At 35.6% G+C, this 14575-nt stretch overlaps 1 protein-coding gene across 2 annotated transcripts in view; it reads left to right on the top strand.

Moving 5' to 3' along the window:
- The window catches only part of LOC117422299 (tetratricopeptide repeat protein 7B), a 38648-nt gene extending 25047 nt beyond the window's left edge, over nucleotides 1–13601 (top strand). The window contains exons 18-22 of one of the 2 annotated variants that reach the window (XM_058987731.1): nucleotides 105–260; nucleotides 1180–1230; nucleotides 4348–4488; nucleotides 5828–6030; nucleotides 11931–13601. In XM_058987731.1, the coding sequence (XP_058843714.1) occupies nucleotides 105–260; nucleotides 1180–1230; nucleotides 4348–4488; nucleotides 5828–6030; nucleotides 11931–12152 (773 nt within the window). In that variant the 3' untranslated portion in view covers nucleotides 12153–13601. The remainder of the gene's footprint in view (nucleotides 1–104; nucleotides 261–1179; nucleotides 1231–4347; nucleotides 4489–5827; nucleotides 6031–11930) is intronic. The other variant, XM_058987730.1, reaches the window with a different exon arrangement.
- Nucleotides 13602–14575: the final 974 nt, after the last annotated feature.

The following is a 14575-nucleotide window of genomic DNA, read 5'->3' on the forward strand; positions in this document are numbered from 1 at the left end:
CTGCTGTCATGTAATGCCTTTTGAGTTCATTTCTATTACATTTCTTCCTGTTTTTTCACCTTTTCTTTTATGATTCCTTATTTTTCCCCACTCTCCTTATTTAGCTTCCAGCTCTTCCTCTTCTATCTCTGGATCAGAGCCTTCTCTCCACTTTTTTGTTTCTTCTCACCACTCTCCCCATTCCAAACCTGACCCCATCCTGAAGTCCACCCGCCATCATTTCTGTGACCACGCACCCGGACGCTGGGCTTCCTCCCCTTGTAAACGTGGTCTCCTTTCCAGAAAGTGTGCTGCTGTGTTCTTGGGTTTCTGATTATCTGTACATTGCTAAAATAATTCAATACATGAAGTGTGTAGCATTCCGTTAAGGGATCTGTCATGCATCAATGTAACCAACTGTGCTGATTATTTGGCTCTTATTTGACAAATAAAATCTCCATAGCAGTTTTGATTTGGCATTGGAAACCTTCAAATTGAAACCTGAAGTTCTGGGCACTCTTTGGATTAAACACCCACATTTTGTCCATTTTCTATGGTATCATGGCAATTGCTATTGCATAAATTTGTCTACTTTCCACGTTCACATGTGGTTCAACCACCACCTCTAGTGCCATGAACTTAATATCATCCTACAGAGACTTGTTTTATTAAATATTAATGTCTTTAAAAAAAAAACAACACAAATTCCAGTGTGGTTCACATATTCCCAAAGCTGTCAGTATAAATATGTATGCATGTTTAGGTACATATCTGTATCTGACTTGCACTGAGCAAAGTGTTGGTGTTTTTTTTTGTTTGTTTTGTTTTTTCTTAAAGGTCTTCATTCCACAGTGGAAAGTCATTTCATTTAACAGGAGCTTCCCTTGATATGATTGTAAACTCACCTTGCGGTACATGCTGTGAGAGGTGTGATATTTTATCACATGGAATCTTTTACCCCTCAATTAATGTGTGATCAGCACTTCATAACACCGTTAAAACTGCCTTCTGAAAGCCATGCCAATGGCCTGCAGTTCAAACATGGCTTAAGCAATTACACTGGAGCACAGATTGAACGTCCCAGAAGTAGTGATGGTCAGAAACTTAACTGATTATTTTGATTTGCTTGCTTTTTTCTTTTAAATGTTGTTGTTGTTGTTGTTGTTTTTTTTTAATTTGTGGTTTGATTTGTTATTTAAGGCAACCCTCCAGATGCTTACTTTCATGGTTTTTACTCCCTTTTTTCAGTTTGTAAGTAGTGCTTTTATAGGCTGACTGTTTTACTTACACTGTCGTCAGCTGGACTCAGAAATCACACGGTCGTTCCACCACCGAATGTAAACGCTACTGTCCATCTGTAGATGTAGTTGACTTTAGTGTGTTAAACTGAGGCTCCTGCTGTTTACCCATGTTTATTGCCCAGAGGCCCATTGTATTATGAGATCTGAATGCTCTCGACCAGCTATTGAGTTTAATTATTAAAGAGGCAGTGTCATTTCTCTAGGCCTAAGCATAATGTTATCAATTAGGATCAAGTATCTACAGTAATAATACTAGGTGTTCATTATTTAGTTTACTATTTTTACAAATATATGTGTATGTAGTATGATTAAGTAATTCAAAAGTAAAAGAAAGGACAGTTAAAATGTAATTGAATTCAGGTACTAAGGACATATGCATTTGTGTTGGTTCCGTAGAAAAAAGAAAACGTTCAATTGAAGCAGACACAAAGGAAAAAAAAAATCTTTGTTTTAAAATAATAAGCACGATGGTCTTTATATGTAGGAATCTGGCCTTGACGAATGAATACTGTTTCTTCAGAGTCCGCCACTGTGTTTTTTAATGCTGCTGTACTAACACAGTAGTTCCCTGCATGTGCCAGTGTTCGTAGCCTTTTCATGATGAATGTATCCTGCATTTTTTGCATGTTCAGTTTGAGCTGCATTTTATGTTTTTGATCCGCATGCATCACATGAATTTTTTACGGAAAATGTGTTATATATATTTAAATAGCATGGAGAATTTAGGATAACATACCATTAGTTTTATGGCTCATCTGGGTTTTTTTTTTTTTTAAACTTTTGTGTGCATTTTGGCATGACTTCTATTTATTTGATTCAGAGCATGCCATTTTCAAAAGTTTTATCATATCTTGAAAGGCAATGTCATTCTTACACTGATTTGTTTTTGACTCCTTATTCTTTTCATGTTACAAATTATTGTAGTAGAGTAGAAATGTAGCAGCACAAGAGTCAAAAGTTTACGCAATGTAAAACTTTTCTCAAAAGAAGTAGAACAATTCTAGGAAAATATATGCAGTGTATTTGTTTCTTCCCTATAGTTTCATGGTCCATTTTGCATGTCTGGTTTACCCTGATTAACTCTTGGCTTAAGGTAACATTAGGTAGACCAAATTATGCGCTAATCGGGGTCTGTTCGTTAAAGTGGGAAAATAAGCTGCAGAACTATTTTGTCTTACTTCCCAGTTTCGAATCATGATGGTAGAATATTTACAGTAGAGCTTAACTATCTAAAAAGGACACATTTTAATAATTATTTTCAAATAAAACGTATAGTTTTATTAATTTAGCTTATATGTATAGTATTAATTGTATTTATTCTGTCATACCAGTTAAAGACTAATCCTGTGTCGGATGTTCTTTATCAGAAAAACAGTGACTGTTTATTGTCAGTAAATCCAAGCTACTCATATCTTGATGAGGTTAGTAGTGCAGTTTTACTGCACTCTCGTTTAAGTTTCTAATAGCCTGATACAGTTACACAACCCAATGCTAATCTCTAAATCATAACATTTATATTCACTGTTTTTACAGTGGTCAGTCTGCGACTGGATTCATCTTTAAAAAAAAAAAAAAAAAACGTGGGTAAACTGATTCCTGGGCTCTGAGTGATAGTCGAACAAACAAACTGTCCTCACCTGTAAAAGAAAATAGATACGAGAAAGTAGGATGGTTGTTACTCATTAAGACACCTTATCAGATGGGTTAACAAAAGGCAATAAATCAAAATTCAAGACTGTAACATAATACCTAGCTCACACTTTCCTTTAAACAGGACACCAAGAATTGAATGTTGGCATTGATACCACCAGCGTGTTTTCTTTTGTGTTTACAAAAGTGCTAGTGGAGGAGAGCCCAGAAATGAAATGAACATCCAGTAAACATTAAAATGAAGTGTGTAAGGAAACGATGGTAGCGCTGCAGAATTACTTGTCACGGCTTCAATTCCAGCATTCAAAAGAGAGGTTTAGGATTGGATGGGCATTGAGACTAAACTACTCCCTCACCTCTGAAGAGTGTGGTCCTTCCACGGTGACTTGCCACAGGCTTGCCGCTGCTCGTTCTATCCCTGCCCTGTAGATAAATGTGTAACTTTGACAATTAACCAGTATCAGGGAATCTGACCTTTTTTTTATCTCTTCTTTTTATTTTTTTATTTTTTGAGAAAGACAGAATTGTTTATGTTAAGGTATATACATTGTCTCGTTGTGGCAGGGTAAATTAAACATCAAAAATTGTTGGGAGCAGCAAACAATCTTATCTCCTAAAAAAAAAAAAAAAAAAAGAGGATGAAAAAACAAATCGGTGGAAGTTTAATATTGCCTTTTGTGACATAGCTCTTTGGTTCATAGCAAGCTGTTTATTCCAAAATGTAGAATTTAATAATTTCTAATTCTGACCTCCTTTTATTTTTTTTACAATTCAAAATGTAGTTAGTGTATAAAATTGAAAATACAACCCAAAAATATTAAACAGGAACATTTTAAATAGAAAGTTTAGGTAGAATAACAACTAATTCTTACCAGGACAAGTTTGTGTGTACTGAGCTAAGAAAGTGCCAACAAGATAATTATCATAATACCTCATGGGTCATTTGAAGAACATTCCTGATCTTAGATTGGATCTATTAATTTATTTGCAAATGGTGCTTTAAAAAGAAAGACTTGAAATCCTAAATAATCCTGGCATAATAAAATATAATGCAAAAATCCTCAGTACTGGTATGTACTTAATACTGCTTCTGTGTATCGCATACATTCCTGGCAAAGCTCTCCCTAATACAAGATTCTCAGCATTATTTCTTTTTTCAGTAGTATTTTACAATTATTTTATAGTATTCGGTGGAGCACTACACTTGTCTGCCAAACCAAACGAAAAACAAAGGTTGTAAGAAATGTCAGTAAACATGGATGTTGTTTCAACTTGAATCATGTCCTGGTATAGAACTGGTTAGTTAAAAAGCAGTTCAGTATTGATTTTTTAAATGAATCCACCCTTCTAGTCTTTCGGTTGTTTTTGTATTTATTTATATGAGCTGGTGCTTATTTCTGTCTGCTTGCCCTCTCAGGTTCAGTCCATGCCACTTCAATCGCAGCCTCCCGAGTGGAACAGGCCCTGTCTGAGGTTGCTTCCTCTCTGCAAAGCAGTGCTCCTAAGCAGGGGCCTCTCCATCCCTGGATGACTCTAGCACAGATCTGGCTTCATGCAGGTATGTACTGTACATAGGCGAAAGCACTGTACCGGTAAGCAGCCGTTTTAACCTTAATCCCACAGCTGCAGCAGGAACAGGTTCCCCTAGGTGTTTATACAGTATATAAGCTTGCTTGTGGTTCATCAAAAGGCGCTAATGCAATTGAGAGGTTTTGAAAATCATGTCAAAGCCCACAAAACACACACTCACAAGGATTATATTACGGCTTTGTAATGCCCATTACAAGCCAGCTATTGTGCTTCATAAATTATAATAAATGAGTAGTGAGGTGACTGCTTTGTTTGGGATATTTTATCTAATGACAGCTTTTGTTGCGGCATGGAAGAGACCATACTGGAATAGACTAATATACACTAGTGCATTCAACACAAGACCATTAGAAAGGAAAATAAGGAATAATTTGCTTAATGTTGAAGTTGGATCCATTTTAAGTAGTATTAGTCTTTTGTTTAGTTTTTTATGCAGGTCAAGGTTGATTATAATAGTAGAAAACACTAGTGGAGGCTTTGAGTAAATTGTTGATGCTCATAGTGCATCATAATAAAAAAAAATCAACATGTCTAAGACTTTTGCACAGCTGTGTGTGTGTGTATATATATATATATATATATATATATATATATATATATATATGTGTGTGTGAATATATGATTTTTACATTGCATATTAGACTAGACTGTTGCAGTACATTTGATTTGTTGCATTTGGATTTCATAAAGGAACACAGTGCATTTTGAAGGATGGTAATTTACATCAACATCTTGCTGAAATAATTTCCTTTGAACATGCCTAATGTTATATGGAGGCATTTCTATATGGCTTTTAAATTATAGTTGTTAACTGAAAAAGCAATAAGGTCTTTATCTCTGTAATAGAGTAATAGTAAAATGACACTTTTTTAGTGTGGTAAAGGAAAAAAATGAATACAGATTGCTCCACTTTTTATTGCACCAATGACAATATAAAAACAATGCCGCAATAAAATATGTTGTTTCTGCGTATGTGCTTTCTTCAGTATGTACAGCAGTATGTTTACTTCCCTTATATCACAGGGCATAGGGCAAAGCATATTTTATTGTTTGTTATGGCTTACATTTTCATAATAAAATCTTGACTCGTGGGAAATATGTAACAATTCCAACTGGAAAATAATATGTAGTCTAAGATTAGACCAGTTGCACCATAAACAACTGACTGTGCCATATACAACAAACCTATAGCAATATAATGGTGTTAAATATTAATTACCACTTGACTTCCTTCACCCGTTGACAATATATACATCTTGAATTAGGACATCTTAATCTAAACAAAACAAAAACCGCACTTTTTTCAGCTGAAGTCTACACTGGTATTGGGAAGCCTGCTGAAGCCACTGCCTGCACCCAAGAAGCAGCAAACCTCTTCCCAACATCACATAATGTGCTGTTCATGAGGGGTCAAGTTGCAGAACTTCGGGGCAACACAGACGAAGCTAAACGCTGGTATGAAGAGGCGCTATCCATCAGCCCAACCCATGTCAAGACAATGCAGAGATTGGTATGATCAAAATTGTCAATCTTCAAAAAAAACCATTTAAAAATTCTTAAGACATTTGTGTCCAGAAAGAATACATCAAGGTTCTGCATATAAAGTCATCACCTAAAAGTATTTGGAAGTATAACAATATACAGACAGCATTAGGGTAAGTTGAAGTTGTTAACAAATATTGTGGTTTTTTTTTTTTTTTTTTCTCAGTTCAGATGTATAGTTTTCAAATACTCATGAGGATGTTCTCTTCAAAATCAAAGCTAATGGGTGCTTTATATTGTCATTAAAAAACTTCTTGAGATATGGTAAAATGCTGTGAATTAAGAAGGAATATTGAGTTTGCAGCAATTCTTTGTTGTACGTAATGTGAGTTTAGGATGTGATAAACCTCTTTATTAAGCAGGATTATGTGGAAACCGGGTGTAGTAGAAATACTTAGTGGCATGCACAGGGCATCGCAAATAGACAAGTGGATCTGCATCTACCTATCAGTTCAGTTTGAGAGGATTAGCCAGGTCCCTTTGTGGGTGCACATGAATAATTCAGGCAGGTATTTCTCTTGCGTCCCTGGAGACTGGATGAGACAAAGGATCGAGTAAGGCTGAGGTATAGATGTCCCCTCTTTGGCAGCAAGATATATTTGTTGCAAATACTAAAGAGGTTCACTTTCTGAAAAAGGTATTCAATACTCAGTTTGGCAACCATCCTATGAACATGAAAATGAAATTGAACATGTTAACATCTTGGGGAAACAATTTACAATGTAGTACAGTAATACTAAAGGAAACTAGTACAGTAATTCTACTTTGTTGTACAAGTAGTTTCTTGTAGAATGTATACAGTACAGATTAACAATTAACAGAACATGTTTTCATTGTTTTATCTTAGGGAAAGTACAGTAAAAATGTTTACCTTCTATGGGAGGTGAGATACAATTGCAGCCCTGATATAGTTTTACTATAGTATGAACTCGTTCTAGCATCACATTTCATTTACATTTAATTTATTGCTTGTTTGCTTTGTCACTAATCTGCTGAATAATAAATACAGAAAGGTTATTCTTTGAGTACTTTTCTGAGTACTATGGTCAAAATACGTGTTAAATTAAGGCTGCTGATACTGTTGAACTTACCCAGGACAAAAAATAACGTGTGTGAGTTCAACACTAGAATAATCTGATTGTCTCATGAGCTGCCAGGTCTTAATGTAGATCCTGGAAATAGAATATGTTGAAGAATAGAGTATGTTGCACAAGTTGCTTGATTTTAAATAAAGAACATACTTATACCTAGGCCTGTACACCATTAATATTAATCTTAGTTTTGCTATCGTGGTTTGAGCTTGATAGTTTCCAGATCATGATGATAATTGTGTTCTTCATAATATAGTTTTTGACTGTACTTCAGTTTCCCTTTAGATTTAAGCCTGGTCTTCAGGTATGGAAGCTGTTTTATAGTAATTTCAATCATAACAATTATATTGGACCACAAAACACAATTGAAGATTTATAATTTAATTAAACTGAACTCGGTGCTGACTAATGGTATGTGTAAACAAACACACCTAATGGCCTACAAGGTGCATGCTATAAAAAATATTTCAGGTAGTTTGCTTATAGGTCTTAACACTGGCATTGCAAAATACATGGATCATGGTTTTTTGCTGATGCCATTTGTGGTGTTAGCGGCTGGTCTAAATCTTATAGAGAACCCAGAGTATTATTTTAACGCAATACTTTTTCTATCACAAATTGATCAAGTAATGCTTAGATGATCAGTTGTTTTATTTTATCTACATGCTATATATGAGATGTCCAAATATCTATTTAGATGTTTTGCAAAATGAATCTAATTCACCTGTAAATTCTTCTAAGGAATCAGAAGTTTGACCTCTGAGCTGAATTAGGGAAAGTAGTGCAAATTAGCCTTTAGGGTGCCTGGAGTAAAAGGAAGCAGCAAAAAGACAAGACACATGTGTTCATCAGTGTTCCTGTCCCACGTAGGTGAACAGATAGAAATGTAAATCACAAGAATTCTGCTGGCATCAGCTAAATCCCATTGGGATACATGAATTTCAAAAGAATAGTAAACAGCAAAATATGGAATATATAAAAAATTTAGAGTAATGGAGTCCCAGCAGTTTGCTGTAAAGATAAATCTGTATTTGTAGGTGTTCCAAACCACTCAAACACAACACAACACAATAATAGAAGCAACCATTTCACTTAGGAAATATTGATTAGGGAGGGGGGTGAGAAATTACATTTTAGCATAAATCCAATTTAGACCGTCATATTTGTTTCTTTTAATGTAAATATGTCCATCAGTAATAGAAACCATGTGCTTGTTGGCAGACCAAAGGATGCCGTAAAGCAGTAGTACTTTGTATTGCTGAGTACCATTACACTGCTGCACACACAAGAAGATCTCAGCTAGGTTGAATTCCGCTTGAGCAAATTGCCGATCTTGGCTGGGGACCCACAGGGAGTGCTTCGCTGGCATTTGCCCTCCCACAGGCTTATGGAGATATCTGGGGATAGCTTGTCTTGTATGTCTTTAGAAACCACTGCAGGTCAAGGCCTATACAAGCACAACTGGAGACTCCCTAGTTGCCCTCTTTAAGTTTTAATAGCTTGATAACATCCATTGCTTAGGTTAGGCAGCTGAAAACAGGCCATTGACTTGCAGGAATAGGTGTCACACCTGTTGATCTTTAGTCCTACTGATTGGTTAGTGAGTTCCATCAGGCAACATTTAAATTAATCATACTGTAGCTGCATGCTTTCAGACTTGACTGTCATTGTCAGTTGCCTATATCTTTAATTTACTGACATGAATTCCTTTACATTTACATTAATCAAGTATGAAATAATATATCTTTTACTATTTTGTTTTACCATTTGTGGTTTTGCTGGACTGGACTGATTTTAAAAGTCTGCTAATTAAACTCATCATTGCAGCTGGGTAAGAAGACACTGACTCATCCTTGGGGCCCCAGGGAAAGGTGTTTAGCTTTTAGTGTCTCACACCCAGTTATAAAACAGCATTAAAACCTGAGTCGGGCATGTATCATCTCTTGTCATTAAAAGAAAAGTTCTGGCTATATGTAATGTATTCATTACCAAAAGCTGGTGTGAAATGCACGTTTTTGAAAAAAAAGTTGGATCATGGATGACATCAAAGAACAGTGCAGAAAATAAAATGCATGAATTATAAAAGGGTTGTATTGTACATGCAAGAGAGTATTTCTGAAGGTGGTGAATACATGCATCATTGGTGCAACATGCAGATGGTTCATTTTAAGGGCAAGCAAAATACTGTAAATAGAATATGATTTCTTGCTGATGGCTGTGTCTTGCATTGTTTCCCTTTAGTGTTGGTTCCCAGTTGAAAATTAGCTTTAGTAAGGCCATGTTCCAGCTGTTAAGTACTGTAAGATATGAAATATTAATGAACTGCAACAGTACACTGTCTCATCCACAGCTCTGTGTTCTGTCCAAGAAGGCTGGAATGTACTGCAGAGCAGATGGATTATTAGATTATTCGATTAGATTATTTATATTACATTTGTCTTCCCTTGTATTGATCCCTAACACTTTATTAGTTTATTTATAAGCAGTAAGTCCTTTTAGCAGGCCAGCATTCACCTATGTGTAGCTTTCTTCGTCGTACTTGTTACTTTCCAACCAGAGCCTCTCGTAATATACTGTATTCCTTCAAATTTAAGACGCCCTTGAATTTAAGACTCAGCCCAAATTTCCCACCCTCAACTTGAGGATTACTCGCACATGTTTTTCTCCCTTTTTGTGAACTGTGGTATGCTTGGCAAGTAGAAGAATACAGGGGGTCTGATTAGAACTGAGCCTAATAACGAAATGCTGAAACTGTAATGGCTTTTCTTTGAATTCCTCAGAAAGCTAATGACCCTTAGGACCCTGTCTCTGGTTCAGCTGTGCTGCTGCTGTGGTAAACAGGAAGGCTTGCCAGGAGCTGAGCTGATCGGGAGGTCCTGATTGGCTGGGGGGCGTGCACCCAGGAGCCTACGCCTGTTTAAGAACACAGCAGCGCCAGTTCGAGGCTACTGCACCACATCCATAGCTACACAGAAGGGCTGCTACGATTAAATCGAATATTCGATTCCATTCATCATTATATATAAATACTGGACAAGGATATGGAGGGAATATGAGGGAATGGAGCGAAAATATATGTGGGCGGTACAATTATCGGAGCAAAAGCTTGCTTTGTTTACATTGAGGAGGAGAATGTCTGCTCCGCAGGATAATTTATTATTATTATTATTATTATTATTATTTTTTTTTTTTTTTTTTTTTTTTTTTTTTTTTTTTTAGAAGAAAAAATTGGTTTAAGGAGTGCGTCTTAAATTCAAAGGAATACAGTATTTGCTTCAGTTGAAATTACTCCTTAACCTGTCTTCAGTATTTCATATATTGAACAAGCCCTTGTGTATCTTGCTTGCACTGCTCCTACTACTCCTTTTTTATACATTTACAGTTCTTTACAATTTTGTAATTCACCTGGAATCTACAGACCTGTTGAATTAAAAGACCCAAACCTGGCCACTGACCGCTATTACAGCACAGGTTTGTATATATTAGGCCTTCAAGGCCTAAAATATAAATTTGGATATGGCAGACGTGCTGTAATTTTGAGTGCACCACATGCTGCAATTTTTTAATTCTATCCTTGTTCTAGTATTACTGTATTAGATGCAAGCATGTGTCCTCCAGACCACATATTTGTTTTGATCACCAGAGCTACCTTTTGAGTTTTCTGATTTTAAATATGTATAGACTGAAACAAGAGTGTTTTGTTATGTATAGGATCCCTCCATGCAGCTGTATCATAAATAGTGTTTAGTTAGCTTGTCAAGTTTTGACAGCTGCCAGTAAACATGTGGACATAATTCATTAGAACAGCTGGTTACACTGCTGTACCAATAATTCTATGGCTGTCTGCTTTTTTTATAGCTTTTATTACACTGTCTGCTTTTCTTATTGCACAATACCTGCACCTACATAATTACCCTTTCTCCTTGTTGATCAGAAAACATTTTGTTGCAGATCCTGGTGTGACAAGAGGTGTAGATTATTTACTTGGTGTGTTTTTCTCTCTGTTTATTACATTAAATAAGGGCTTATGAAGTGCATTCAGATTTCTTATTAAAACAAACCTCAAAGCTATCTAAGACTTGCTCGAAATGATACAATCTGATTACAAAAGTTTTAAAAAATCTATTTTTTATTTAGAATTTTTAAAATAAGAATGTAAAAAGTAAATGCATAGATAATTAATTAAATTATATATTATATAACCCTTTGGGCATTTTACATATGTGAATTTTACCAAGATGTGGAAAATCTTATTTAAAGGAAACACAGTGCTCTGTTGTGGAAGCAGTTGCTAGGCGGCAGACTTTATCCAAGCAGCATGTTTTAGCTGTGGGGGCGGCGTCAGGCAAACAATAGAGAACAAAAAGCCTTAATTGACAACAGGCCTTGCTTAGTTCTCAAATAACTGTAACCTGATACAAGGGAGTATGTTGAACCTGTACATCAGAAGCACATGTGCTTTTTATTTCTTTTGTGTTCAAGCAAATTGTTTTGATGAGCAATTCTGACTTAAAGTTGCAGTCTTTTAAAGGGAAAGTTAACCCTTGCCATCTAAGCAATTTGTAAACTACAACCACTTAAAGGGTTACCAAAATAAATAGGGTAGGCCTATAACACATTATTTTCGGTTCCTGTGTTTTTCTGGGTGGATGTACAATATATCTTGATAAAAAGAAAGAATAAGTTACTTACTCTTGCAATTTGACCTGGCAGCTACTGGAAGTTTTTCCGGGGTTAAAAATACAACCTATTTGAATTATTTTTTTTTCTGTTGAAGGGCCTGATTCTTCACCGGCTGGGTCGGTACAGTTTGTCTGAGAAGATCCTGCGTGATGCCGTGCAGGTGAATCCCACGTCTCATGATGTGTGGAACAGCCTGGGAGAGGTGCTGCAGACTCAAGGCCATGACGACGCAGCGACAGAGTGTTTCCTTACTGCTCTGGAGCTGGAGGCAAGCAGCCCCATCCTTCCTTTCACCATCATTCCCAGGGCTCTCTGAACCAGCCACTGCAGCCAACACTCCCAAAATGGGCTGCTTCATACCCAAGCACCGTACAAAAAGATTTAAGAGTTCGACAAGCAGTTGTATGTGTTTTGGTCACAAAAGTAATTTGTTAATTGGCAAAAAATATTAAGATTTATTACATATACTGTGACATTTGCCAGCCAGTTTTCTAACATTACCCAGATCCCACACATGTACAGTAGGAAAGGCTGTCATTGAAAAAGGTTTTCTTTATCAGTTTCGCTAGTTGTTCTCGTAGTATTTAAGACAGTAGCCTAACATTCTGTGTACCGAGCAAGAGATTTTGTAAAAACTATTAGGAATTCATTTCACTACAGGTTTATTTCACAGCAGGGTATATATTTTTTAGGGTTTGGATAAACAGAAAACGTTACAGTCGTTGTTGAGGAAGCTAGGGTTAATCAACGTTGTTTGTAATGCAATCAGTAAAAAGAACATTCAAATCATCTCATGATTGTAGCTACGATGTTACTGGACCTAAGGCATACTTTGCTTGATGAACTGAATACAAAATAAACATGGGCAAGGTGTGGCGCAGATGCAAAACAATGGCATTGATACAGGACAGCAGGAGAACAAGGAATGGAATACAATACACCAAAAATACCATTTAGGACGGGGATTCAGATATAAAACCATTAATGAACGGTACATCATTTGCCTGTGATGGGATAACTGTTAGGTCTTTTTTGCCAGTTTCTAAGGACAGTTTGCATGTTTTTGTTCAGTTTTTTTTACTATTGAGAAGATGACACCATATTTTATTGTAATTGGCTTAGGCACTACAAGTGGTTAAAAGTATAACAGAATCCTTTTACAGACTAAAGATGCAAAAATAATGACAAATTCATAAAGCAATGGACATGTGCTGTACTGTAGTTTCTGTTTATATAATCAAACAATATGAATATATGTTTGTATTACATTACCTTTTGGGTAATGTAATTTACAGAACAATTATTAGAAGAATATTATTTTAGTAAATTACCAGTATATTTTACTGTGGGTTGTGTCTCTGATACTGTATCTATTTTAAGAAGTTGCAGTATTTATATTTTGTTGTTCTGTAGTTGTCACATACTTGAAGAATTCTTATTATTATTATTATTATTATTATTATTATTATTATTATTATTATTATTATTATTATTTAATTTTGATCTTTTTAAGTTCGCACATTATTTAAGAGAGACATATTTAAACTGGAAATTATGCTGACATTCCTTATTTGGAAGAGTTATCAAAAAGCTAAGTAGCATCCTTACTCTTAATTAGTACTGTGTTTGCCAGAGGGCTCCATTACATTTGATGCATTTGCCCAACAAAAAAGAAACGTAAAGCTCTGCACAGTCGTAGAGCTATGATCTGTGAGTCTCTAACTAAAGAATGTAATACAATGTCAATAAAAATGATTGGAATACACTTTGTTTGTGTGTCATTCCATACATAATTAAAACATCTTTATAGATCCCAATGTCTTAAACCAGCACAGTGTGATTTCACAATAGAGCTATGAGAAGGCTGTTTCTTCATCATTGATGTACCTTGCACTCAAGGCTAATATAACCAAGCCCTTTTTTTCTTCTGGAAAACAACCGTTTTAAAGGGGGGGGGGGTGGGGCTGGTGAATTGCAAAAGGTGAGTGTGTTAGCTTAGATTTGCCCCATGGTATTTTAAGTTCATGCCTAAACCACCGGATAGAGAAAAAATGCAACAGTTTTCATTGTTTTTGGAAAAGAGTAGCAGTACTGCAGACAGGATCTCTAACTGATATTAGTGCCTAGTTTAGTGTTGGAGCAGAGATTAGCAGCTTCAGTGCCAGTATGCTAGCTGATATTAAATGTCGCAGGGTAAGAGCTTCTTGTATTCTTCTATGGTAACGTTAGACCAAGATTATTGCTAATTAGGAGCTGTGACACCAGAAGCAAATCATTTACATGGAATGAATGTTGTCTCAACACCTACAATTTTATAGCTTTTCAGATTTATATTTGCAGTGGTAGCTATGCATATAATATCATCCATATCTATACAAACTCAAGGGTAGAATAAGGAGTAACACTCCTAGAAACTCAATAAAATAATATTGTTTGGATTAGAACTCTTTTATACGGACTAAAAGTTTGTCATTTTTTGTATTACTGTGGTTATGAATATTACTTCACGCTAGTGTCTGTATTTATGGGCCACAATATTATGTTTTAAAACCAAACAAGATTCATTCTAAGAAGTATACACTAGAATGCACCGAAATCAAATATGAAACAGCTGAAAATGAATAATGTAGCCTAGTAAAAACTACAATAACAAACAGGGAGGGAAAGACAAAAAATGTTTTAAAATTATTGACGGTACTAAACTCTGTCTTTAGCAAATTAAAGCTCTTTGGTATAATT

Source organism: Acipenser ruthenus, chromosome 15, assembly GCF_902713425.1.
Source record: "Acipenser ruthenus chromosome 15, fAciRut3.2 maternal haplotype, whole genome shotgun sequence".
In the NCBI taxonomy this organism is placed as follows: Eukaryota; Metazoa; Chordata; class Actinopteri; order Acipenseriformes; family Acipenseridae; genus Acipenser; species Acipenser ruthenus.